The 12,367-nt window shown below is 40.9% G+C and overlaps 1 protein-coding gene across 8 annotated transcripts in view; it reads left to right on the top strand.

Moving 5' to 3' along the window:
* The window catches only part of Atpalpha (sodium/potassium-transporting ATPase subunit alpha), a 200,006-nt gene that overhangs the window by 165,300 nt on the left and 22,339 nt on the right, over positions 1-12,367 (top strand). For 5 of the 8 annotated variants that reach the window (XM_033481351.2, XM_033481350.2, XM_033481349.2 and 2 more), the window contains exons 2-3: positions 10,084-10,164; positions 11,824-11,949. In XM_033481351.2, coding sequence (XP_033337242.1) covers positions 10,084-10,164; positions 11,824-11,949 — 207 coding nt within the window. The remainder of the gene's footprint in view (positions 1-10,083; positions 10,165-11,823; positions 11,950-12,367) is intronic. The other 3 variants (XM_076527893.1, XM_076527894.1, XM_076527895.1) reach the window with 1 other exon arrangement.

The following is a 12,367-nucleotide window of genomic DNA, read 5'->3' as shown; positions in this document are numbered from 1 at the left end:
TAGACTGCGCCGTCGACAGCCTTGACTATCGATCAGGATTTTCGAGGATTCCTCAGACCGCGCCGCCCCCTCAGCATCCAGCCCTGACCGCTTCATCGATCGAGGGCCTCGTCGAAGACGCACGATTCCACGTTTAGCTTCCACCGCAATTCACCTACGATTCGCGATTCTTTCGCCCGTCGCGAACGCGACCGACAACGAGACATTTGCCACCATTTCGTTTAATTTGGTCCGAAAGGTCGACGAACCGTGACTTAGAAGTTTGACACCGCAGGCTCGAGGAGTAATCGTCGAAGGTTTCTGACTCGGGAGAAGCTTTATCGCGTTCAGACGAACGTTCAAAACGCATCGTTGCGATGATTTCTGGACAGTTTCCATCTCGTTGTCGCACCTCGTATTATATTTATTAAAGATCCTTTATTATATAAAGATCCGCGGTCTATCGACGACTGTTAATAAAATTGCGTCAATATCTGAATTCTATGCTATCGGGTGCAGCAACGGCCAATGCAACAGCTATTGTAATTTAAGAAGTATGCACTTTTCTCGGTATCGAAAGCCAGTGTGTCGCTTCAACAGCGATCTCGTCCTGGTTCTCACGCGGTCTCTTTCGCTCGAGAAAGAAGCAGGAAGTCGTCGACTGTTTCACATTCGAATTGCGTCATCATTCCGTGCAATCAAACGGCCAACATGTTATACGAGCGCAAAATAATTCGAATTTCAACGTTACCAGGCCGCAAAGGGAATAGATTATTTTTCGATCCGTGAGCTTCGAACTTGAAACGTCCCGAGCGTCGAGGCCCCTCGACTCCGGAACACGGAACGCCGTACAATTATTGCACAATTATTGCACGATTATTGTGCCGTCGCGCCGCGCTCTCGTTCCATCTTACGGCCGAAAGGTGTCCGTTTTGCTCCCCCATTTCGTTGATTGGACACAGTGCATGTGTCGTCGGTCGGCGAGGTGGGTACGTAACGAAATTGCATAATCGTGCTTCCTCAATGACGGGAGCACCGTGCAACGATCAACGAGAGATAATAATGTCGCGGAATTGTCGCGTTTACGCGCGACCGTGCGGCCAGACATCGTCGCGCTCTACACGGTGCTTCAATAATCGCGATTAAATCGAACCGGCGATGATCGTGCATCGTAACGAACCCCGCAAAAACTATGTCATCGTGTCTGTTCTTGCTTAATCCAGAGATAATCGGCCGCTATCTTACCCAGTACGCTTGAATTCCCAATTGCGCTAAATAAAGTCGGTCGGTGGTGTTCGAACACGCCGAGAATCTCGCCGAAGCGTTCGGAGCTCTTGGCGCATCCTTGAAGATCAAATAAATTGTCTGTAAACACTGCAATTTGGATAACACAATTTCTCGTCGTCCTCCAAATTTTTCGTAATCACTGGATCCGTGGATCTTTGTGCAAAATAAAAATTGTCTATGTCACAAATGTAGCTTAGGTAAATATGTTTTTCTTTTTTCAATGATTCTAATAAGCTGAAAATAATGTAACAACGTTCTTAAATTCTTCTAATGTCCTTACAGTTTTGTATTTTGACATAATGAACATTTTTGTCGTAAACGCATAAAATCCCCGCAATCTATTAATTACTTTGCACTCAAAGCCATTTGAACTCTGAATCCAAAATTGCTTTCTGACCATATATTCTGACATATTATTATATTTGCAGAATATTCGATCAGTTCTCAAGTAGGACTTTCAGTAATAATGCTGGCGTGAAACTATGGTATGCGTCTTGTGTTGAAAATACGATCTGGTAAAAGTACGAGATAATTCCGTTATATGAATCTATTGTTCAAGTCAATTGTGTATAGCGTCTTTCGAAATCGAGTCTTGCAACTCATACAACGATTACACTTTTGACTATTCCAGAAAGATAAACATATTTGACGATGTACAAATTATTTGGAACGTGATAGAATAACTTTAAATGATACTTAAAAATTTTTCTATTTTATACATTTATATACATATATATTTATATTACTTATATGTTATTTTATAAATTAAATTTTTATATTCTATTATAAATGATACTTAACAAATTTTTCTATTTTTTTTTTACCACCATAAAAATTCAATTTACCGTAAAGAAAAATCCATTGCATCGTATTCATGCGATTCGCAATAAACGAATGTTTTTGGAAGGAACGCTGCGTGTCGCGGATCATGCCACAAATACTGGTGCACCGTGTATGCACGGGGCAACAGAATTACGAGAGTTTTTACGAGCGCGTTCGATCAGCCTCCTCGGCTCTCCTCGGCACGGTCTCGGCCGTTTTTATCTAATCGTGAACGCATTCCGGCGAACGTTCCCGCCGCTGCTCGGACTCCGTTTAATTCAACCACCGTCCGCATTGGAATATTGAATTACCGCAAATTATTCAGCGAGTTAGACGAGCCAGGGTTAAGACTATAAACCGACGAGGATCGCCGCCGGTTTTCCTGGTTACGCGGCCGGGATCATCGAGACAGGAACTGGTTACGGTCGAACGTCGTTTGCCCATTGTATCATCCGCGGCTCGTGGATCTTCGGCCGAGTTATCGTCCTCGTCCAATTTCACTTTCCGTGTACACTCAACGTGTCAGAGCGATTTCTGTTAGGCTTCCCGTACGATTTTTCTAGGTTATTTAATTATCCTCCGAGCTTCTTCGTGCCTTACTTTCTCGTTAAGCTGTAAGCTTCTTGCACACCAGGTTCAAAGAGCACCAACACCAGCTATTTTCTAATACTTTGTCAGTTGAATAGGCAGTTCCATAATCAATAACTTCTGCTTTAATTATTTTTATAACTAGACTAAGGGATTTATTCATACGCTTATCGACACAAATTAAGAAACGTTGAACTGTATAAAACCATCGCTTACTAGTGTCAAACAGACCGCGGATTTTTATGCAAAATGAGAATTGTCTACATTTATTGCAAGATACAAAAGCTACGGAAATATTTATTTCTCTTATTAACAATTTTGATTAGTTCAAAGAAACACTATATTATTTTAAATATGTTTCCTGTTTTATATTCGATCTACCCGTTTTTGTCATGAATGCATAAAATCCACGGTCTAGTGATAAAGTACATCTTCGTAAAATGGTACCAACGAGCCATCGATTAATATCAGCGGACAGAAATATATGTGCAGAGTGTCCTGAAAATGTTTCGTAATCCGGAAATGGGGGGGTTTCTGAGGTCATTTGGAGTAACTTTTTCCTTTGCGAAAATGCAATCCGCGGCTTCGTTTATGAGTTATCAACGAAAAACAGTGACCAATGAGAAGCGAGATGAGCGGAACTGGACTTCGTGCGCTCGTTGGCTGGATCGCCTAACGCGTAAACGAAGCCGCGGATTGCATTTTCGCAAAGGAAGAAGTTACTCCAAATGTCCTTAGGAACCTCCTATTTTCTGATTGCGAAACATTTCTGAGGCACCCTGCATATAATTAATGCATATTTATATAAATATGCATTAATTATTTATTACCGTAAATGTCCCAAGTCTATTATACAAAGTCCGTATCTCCGGGCTGCAAGGTGCTCGACGATAAAAACGATTACTCATTCCGCAGCTATCTGACGTGACCAGTTCTCTCGGTTCATCCTCTCCGGAGATGGAAAAAAAATGTAATCACAGAGGCAATGTATAGACGATGTTTACCGGATTATTGGACGTTTAGTCGCGGTGGACCGAGCGAATCAGAAAATCGAAATCCCTGCAAGCGGCCCATTAAAATGTCGGTCATGTGGCGCATCCCGAGGGCATGACACACCGGTTATCTGAAGCAATTTATTTCGACGGAACGAGAACTGCCGACGACACACACCGCTCGTTAAAATCGTTGATGAACGGCCGCGCGTACCTTTGTGTCTATATCATTTGGATCAATAGAGAACCAGCTTTTCTCTCTCTCTCTCTCTCTCTCTCTCTCTCTCTCTCCTCTCTCTCTTTCGCCCTCTGTCTGGCCGCGTTTCGACGCTGCCCTACGTCCGTTCGCTCGATCCGAATCTTTTTCGGGGTCGTTCGCGTTTCCCGTTTGATCTCTCCACTGTGACGGACTAATATTTGTTCGATCTCGCCGGTGCCGAAGTGATTTCTTCTTCATTTGTTCGAAACGTATCTGTTCGCAGATTTATGGATTTTTAACACAATGGGAACAATTTCTGCATACATTCGCAAGTTTTACGGATATAGACTCTTTAAAAAGTATTGTTTCGATCTTTTCTGTTATAAATCGATACGGTTTCTCATCTCGGTCTCGATTTTATTCTAAAGATATTATTTTAGAATTTTATGTATTTAATAAAATGAATCTATTACGGGTATTGTTAATATAATATATTTTGCAACAATTTTAACAATTACCGATTCAATATGTATCATTATAATTTTATCCTCTTTTTATATCCTTTGCGCTACAATTTCTGTCACGTTCCTCCGTTAATTAGCAATACTTCGTTCTTAATAATTTTTCTAACAGAACAAGACAGTTTTTGCCTCTTCTATGCATTTATTTACTTTGATTCTTAGACTCTGATAACAGTAGCATCATATTTTGCTTCGAATTCGAAAAAATTAATAATATTCATATTTAACACTAAATCCGCAGAGCCCTAAAAGTAACTAAGTTTTGTTGCTTTATAACGACGAAAATCCTGCATGTATTCAGCCCTTTTGACATTTTTATTAAAATATCTGCCTCGAGATTAAGAAATATCTTTAACCATTTTCAATAATAGTCTTTACAGCAAATTTTAAACGAAGAATGTGATACAGATTATTTTGACCGATTCAGTGGGTTTAGCGTTAATAAATCATGTACGAAGTTTTCATCACAAATCTGACTCGTTCTTATAGTGCAAGGGGTTAAATTATCGTTTTGTTATTTTTGTGAATATTTGTCATTTTCGTACATCATGGTACTTATTTCATTTTTTATACACCCTTCTGAAATATTTCATCATTTTATAGGGAAGCGTTTCTTTACAAAATCGACTACGTATTTAAAACTCCCCGTCCAATTTGTCGCTTTACAATTTATTCTTCGATCGAACAAATTCGCAAGATTTTACGAAAATATCGATCGCGTCTTCGTCGATTGTTTCGTCGAAATCTGAGGAAGAGAAGAACGTTCTATATCGACTAGAAAATCATAGGAGCAGAAGCTCTACGAAATTTCCATGAACCGTTTCACCATTTTTATAATTGTCTCTTATTTTCTGTAATCGTCGAAAAGTTCACAGATTAACAATAGATTTCCATCCTCGAGCCGAGAACTTTCATAACATTATTTTATAAAATAAAACTACATTCTTGAAGTAAACAGTAATTTGTAAAAAGCTCAAATTATTTAAATTCGTTAAGATAAGTACAGTATCGTATTTGAAAATATTTTAATCGTATTGAAAATTCTGAAGAAAACAAGGCCAAGATTCTTACAAGATATCGAGTGTCATTTTATTTTTTTTTAATTTCTTGTCTTGATATTGCGTTGGTCTATCGAGACAAGACAACACAAAATCGATATTATCGTCGATCCTTGTGGAAGGTCTTGCGATCCTAGCTCGGCAATGGCGGCTGCTGCGTTGAAATATGATCGCACCCAGGCAAGGGCCGAGGACCAATGGCTCCGTGCCAATCAGTTTCACTTATTTCCACGACATGTTCAAGATCGGAATCACCGTTCCGAGAGGTCGAGACAATTTACTGCACTGCGGCTGGCAAAATCTTCTCCCGCGACGAGCGACAATTATCGCATCGCGCGCACACGTGCCTGAGAGAGCCGATCGATACGCGGCCGAGCCATTGTGCGCGACGAATCTTGCACGAGGATGCAACTTTTTGGTTGAATAAGTCGCCTAGGTGTCGACGATGGATTGTCACCGCTCGGAAAATCATTGCGGCCGGCTTTTTTTCAAGTCGTTGGAAAAGAAAGTGGCCGAATATATGCTACCTTCGACCTTCAAACTTCCGATACTAGGCAACTTTTGTATCTTGAAATGGTGTATACGTAGAACGATCTATAAATCTTTGGGAGGGAAAGAGAACACTATGGCGGACATTTGTATGTTGAAACGAGACCAAAATCGTTTGGAACAATCTCGAGGGCTTGGAATTCCATTCGCGTTCCTTCCCTTAACTTGCTAGCCGCTCTTGACGAGCATACTTGTGATAACACAAAATATCATTTCTTCATGACCAGGACTTTCGTCAGAAAACCGTATTTCCGGGAAATGAGGGATTCACGAGATCATTTGAAATAACTTTTTCCTTAGCGAAAATGCAATCCGCGACTTCGTTTGCAAATTATTAACGAAAAACAGTGACCAATGAGAGGCGAGATCAGCTGGGCTTCGTCCGCACGTTGGCTTGGCCGCCTCGCGCTAGCCGAGCTTGCTTCTCATTGGTCAGTGTTTTTCGTTAATAACTCGTTAACGATACCTCGGAGAAAATTTTTGTAAAGGAAAAAGTTACTTCGAATGATCTCAGGAATGCCACATTTGCCAGAAATACCATAATTTTGGGACACCCTGTATATATACTTTGACACTCCTTATTAAAATATATATTTTATGAAAGTGTGTTGTATTTGAACAAAATATGAAGGAAATCAAACGTATAAGCCGTTTATTTCAAAAGTGACCAAAGTCCATTTTCCAAAAACATCGGGCCTACCTATCTTTTTTCTACGTTATATATAATTTCATTTCAACGAGCCTCTAAAACGCAATAAACCTTGAAACACGCAGAAACATTATATAGAGAATTTCGTAAAATCTTGTGAATTTGTTCGGTCGTAGAATAAATTGTAGAGCGACAAATTGGAAAGTGAGGCTAAATACGGAGTCCATTTTGTAAAGAAATGCTTCCCTATAAAATGATAAAATATTTCAGAAGTGTGTATAAAAAAAGTACCATGATGTACGAAAATGATAAATATTCCCAAAAAAAGGCAAAACAATAATTTATCCTCTTGCATTATAAAAACGAGTCAGATTTGTGATGAAGACTTCGTACATGATCTATTAACGCTAAATCCACTGAACCGGTAAAAATAACCGGTATCACATTCTTCGTTTCAAATTTGTTGTAAAGACTTCTACCATGTTATGAGTTACCAATATATATTTTTGAATTTATTAAATTTATTAAATCCTTAAATATCTGGATTTTCAAACGAATGGACTTGGGCCACTTTCAAAATAAACGGCTCATATACAGTACAATTACGGTAACTTACGCGTTTCTCGAAGAGATTGCAACAGCTAATCGGATCAGATGTATACGAACGCGAAAGTTTCTAACGGGAAGTAACGAGATTCGGTGATAATATCAACGATTGGCCATTGTCTTTGATTCGTTTCGAATCGATTCAACAACAGAAAACGTAAATTTGCCAGAACAATTCGTGTAGAAAATATCCGTTATATTTGTTTTTATCGACGATCCTCTTGATTACGCCCCATAAACTTCTTTCCTCGAAGACGCGGGGGTGCGACCCTCGCGAATTTCTGGCTTGTCATCGACCTTCCAAAGTTCGAGCCACCGAACCGACCCTCCGAATATTGTCCTGTTGTTTCCGTCGGTTCGTTTGGCAGATCGTTCACGCGTGTCGAACCATTACCGAAAGTAGCCCAGAAAAGTAAGAGAAATTTTCGTACCCTCTCGTGTCATGCTATTGATATCCGAGCTATGAATTATTAGATCGATACGAAACTTCCGATGTCCCCTTCTTCGGTAACAGAAGCGGCTGCTATCTTTCTCTGTAAGCAAATAGAAAAAGTCGCTGAACACGTACATCGGTAGAATCCATGATTAACTTTAAATTAAAGATTTAAATTAATGATTTTCACAACTGTACCATCGGCGATATTTATAACAATTCTAAGCTTGGTTCAGCAATTTTTCTAGACATATATTTTTGATAATATTTCTCGCAGACCTATCAGCTTTCCTGTTGTTCTTAATGCAACAATTCAATTGTCGAATGTTGAGTGATTAAGGTGACTGATTGAAATACTCTAGGTCATAATTGACCCAGCCGCCGCGGTTAACAATGTTCGACGAAAGAAACTTGTAAAAGCGTACAAACATTTTCACGAGCATCCGAAATGCGTCGACGACAGTTTCGTCCGGAAAAACATGTCTGTTCGCGATCTTTAAGGCGTCACCGGAACATCCTTTCGCCGACTGTTGCTCGCTGTGCACGAACGGACGAAAGGTATCGGGGAACATCATCGAAATAAATTCTCGATCGATCAAATACCGTGGAACGCGTTTGCTGTCAACGAGATGCGGTTTATCGAACGACGGACTGAATGCTTTTCGGAATGTTAGCGTACGATCGAACCGTGGAATTTTAGAGTTCCGAGCGAGGAAATGGGGTACCGTCGCGGCGGTCCATGGTGCTTCGTTCAAGGATAGCCTCGATTACGGGATTCCGTGGAGCGATTTCAGCGATACGCCTCCATTGAAACGGCACCGGAAGCGGTCGTTATCCAAACGAGCGAGCGAGCCGAGCGCTACTGGCGAGGTCGCTCTTGAAAATTAGGCTTCTGACTGCACCGCGGTCTCACGTGTTCGATTTACTCTGCCCACGTGTGTTCAGAAGGTCGGCCGAACGCGTTCCTGATTTACCACTGGCCCGGGAACGTTGAACGCGCTGTAGCCGCTAAATAAATTCGCGAGTCGCACGATCGAGTCTAAACGCGGCGGTGCCCTAATCTCGGAAACTTCGATTTCCCGATGAGAATCCTCTCGAAACGCTAAAGACCAGATGAAAAAGTAAAAAGCGAATATATTAACCCTTTGCACTCGACTGGCGACTCCGAGGCACCAATAAAAGCTGTTACGTCACGTTTCAAAATAATTTTATTAATCAAATTTGTTTATATTTAAAGAACTGTCGAAAGCGTAACTGTTGCACGAGTCACAAAATTCAACTTCACATGTTCAAAATGCACCAGGTTATATAAAATGGAAATACCATGGGACAGAAAAGCTATATTAAATGTTGCGTTATTTGGCTTCGAGTCCTACTTAATTAATGTACCAGCAACTCGAACGTATTTATTCGTGAAGCACGGTGAATTCTCCCGAATTTTCCTTCGGCTTGTCGATTTTTAACAATTATGAGAACGAGGCGCGAGGCTCGAATAATAGTATCTCCTCTTCCCAAATCGTCCATTTCCGTTTGCAAGCTGATGGAAAATTAGGGAGAATTTACACTGAAATAAATAACGCTTCAAATAAAATCTAAAATGATATCACGTTAGAAATCATTATTGTATTTAATAGAATTTCGTATGAAAGTTATATTTGAACAGGTTTTTCGTACAACAAAAATCTTGAACATTGAATGTACCATAATTACCGACAGAGAGAGAGAGAGAGAGAGAAAGAGAGAGAGAGAGAGAGAGTTGTGTCTCCGACACATCCGAATGCGCATGGTTAACGTCCCAAGCTTACGGTTTCTCTTATAACTAGACTGCGGATCATTATACAAATTCTCATTTTCACTAATCGTTGACCAAATATCTAAAACAGGAAAAAATTGCTGTTACCGTCTAAAAAGTTTCTTACAACGACCAGAAAATACGTGCACGTTTCCTTGCATTTTGCAAACTCGCGTGCACCAAAACTGCGCGAGGATCCGCAGACTAGTTGCAATGAAGTGAAAAGCTTCCGGATAAACGAAAAATAGAAAATCTCGATGATGTACTTTCGGAACAAGTTCATGACACGCATAAAGATCCAGCCTAGCGATACCGCGAGTGAGCCGGTAACGTTCATTCGCTCGAACGACCGATAATTAAATCTGATCCAAGATTGGAACGTGGAGTAAACGAGTCATTCATTAATTACCATTCTTGAATCACGTCGATGACTCACAGCAGCTCCGCGGAACTCGTCGAAAACCCGTCGAACAAAATGCGTTATCACTTTTCGTTTCGGATATTTTCTATCGCGATGTCGCATCGATTTATTTTATATTTTTTTGTTGTTGTTTTCTTTCGGTCGTTTCATGTGTCTCATGTTTTTTTTGTCATACATTTTTTTCCAGCATGGCCGCTCGAACTCGTACAGGGTCGCGACGTTACCTAAAATTCGCGACGACAACATTACAGCAGACGGGATGTTCAAGGTATTCTGCGGAGGACTTCCGGTCCCCGCGGCGACTCCATTTACACTTGCAATATTTCGGGGGCTTGCTTCGTTGGTGGTAGATCCATTCTATTCTCGTGTCTACAGGCATTCTTTGAGAGCTCATTTCGAATGAGATCTCGTCTTCGGTGGTTCTTCGGGGTACTAACTATTTCTCTCGCTTAGGTAAACTAACGACTCTTTGAAACGTATCGCTTTTTGACCAATCTTTACAGAACATCCTTCTATCTTCTATCTTCCGTCATTCTTTTCTTCGAAGCTTAACTCCCAGGAAGTTGTCGAGACATTGTTGTAACATTTTTTAATAGCTCTTCTTCTCCGCTTTTGATCTTGCCGTAAGTCGTTGAAGAACATTTTCAAAGAATAACTTCTTTCATCGGGGACTGGCCTGGGGTATTGAACTATAACAACCTTTCTTCCGAACTCCTCTAACAAATCTCTTCAGAGCACCTTTCTATTCTCAGCCGCTGTTACAACCTTCTTTCTGTATTATTCGCTTTTGTTTCTCCGGTACTGCGAAATCTCTTCGATTTTTAACAATTCCGCTCTCTTTGAAATATTCTTGCATTTTCTGTAATCGGCGATTTCTTTTGTAGACCTCTAAAGTAGTCACTGTCCCGGTCACACCTTTCGCTAACATTATCGTTGCGCACCTTAATCGTTGATCCTGCCCATTTGATCCTGGGAAAGGAAACATCGCTCCTCGACTGTCGCTTGCCGGCTCGTTTGTGACACGTTAATTCGGGGTAATTGACTGATGCCGACCACAGTATCTGCAGGATTACCCCCTAAATGTACATTTAACGGGTCCCTCGGCGATTAACCGACGTTATTTCGGCACGAAATAACGATCCTTTAATTAGTAACGATCTTCGAACGATCCGTAAATGCTATAATACAATCGAGCTATTAATAACTCGCCTACCCGTCTTCTTCGTCCAATTTCCATTTCCCACCTGCATGTACACTCTCAGTGAACAATCATCCTGCAGACAGTCGGGCATATGTTAACGCATCATGGTAATTCGGTATTGTCCCTTCAGCCCTTAATCCTCGTGTACTTATTAAATGAAACGTGCAATTACTAAACAATTAAAGACGAAATTGAGGAGGACTAATTGATCAATTAAATATTCAAACAATTGATTCGCGTAGTCTCTAAGTTTTGCAGTAGCTTCTCGCAGTTTACAGTAGTGATCGCTTAAAATAGTAGCTTCATAGTAATCATGCTTGTACGCTTTGTATAACATATAGTAGTCTCGTAAAATAATTATTTAAAAAAATGCCACACCCTTCCTCGACGATGAGGAGCATTTTCCAAATCCTTTAGCGATCCTCTTTCACGAGAATGCTCTGATCAGCATTTTCTTTCACCGAATTAAATAGTCTGACCTACTCGAAGCTCTCCCTCTAAATTTTCGTGATTTCCAAGCTCATCTTCCATCCTATCTGTTTATTACAAAAACGATTGTTCACACCCGATACTTGTTCTCCCCCAAGATCCTCGACGTCCTCGAAAACACCTGTGTTCCGAGGAACAATGCAAACCCTCGTTATAACCAGAACTAACCATCCGCCAACCCTCTTTGCGTTTCCGTTCCCGCAATCAACTAACATAATTATCTTTTTTGTTGAACAGTCGCGGCGGAAGAACCCCAAGCGGAGGGCGGACAATTTAGACGACTTGAAGCAGGAGTTGGACATTGACTTCCACAAAATCTCACCCGAAGAACTGTATCAGAGATTTCATACGCACCCCGAGAACGTAAGTGTGAAACAGTCTCGAGCTAGCCGAATGTAATTTGTTTAACGCCAGAACACCGGGAGAGCGTTTTATCCGGCCTTGGCGTACGCGTCGCGCCAATCGATTGATCCGGTTATTTAAAGCTCGAGTGTCATCGTTGGCACGAAATTCATGATGTCCCTTATTTAGCGGGGGTGGCGATATCACGAAATCCCGATCCTCCAGCACGTTCGGGATTGCGTGACCCGTCACAGGTCATCGCCTTGACTTGCGGACGAGACACTGGACTGAAAATATTTAAAAAAAAGAAACTGACGTGCAATAACGTTTTATACGATAATGTTTAACGTTCAACGCGACTCGTTTCCGATCGTTTGTTTCGGTGCTCTTCTGAGAGATTATACAAATATAATCTCACGAGAAATTGTTAATTGTTTGC

The sequence above is a fragment of the Megalopta genalis genome, unplaced genomic scaffold, assembly GCF_051020955.1.
Source record: "Megalopta genalis isolate 19385.01 unplaced genomic scaffold, iyMegGena1_principal scaffold0050, whole genome shotgun sequence".
Lineage (NCBI taxonomy): Eukaryota > Metazoa > Arthropoda > Insecta > Hymenoptera > Halictidae > Megalopta > Megalopta genalis.
Note: the sequence above shows the minus strand (reverse complement) of the source record. Positions and strands in the feature narration are given on the sequence as shown.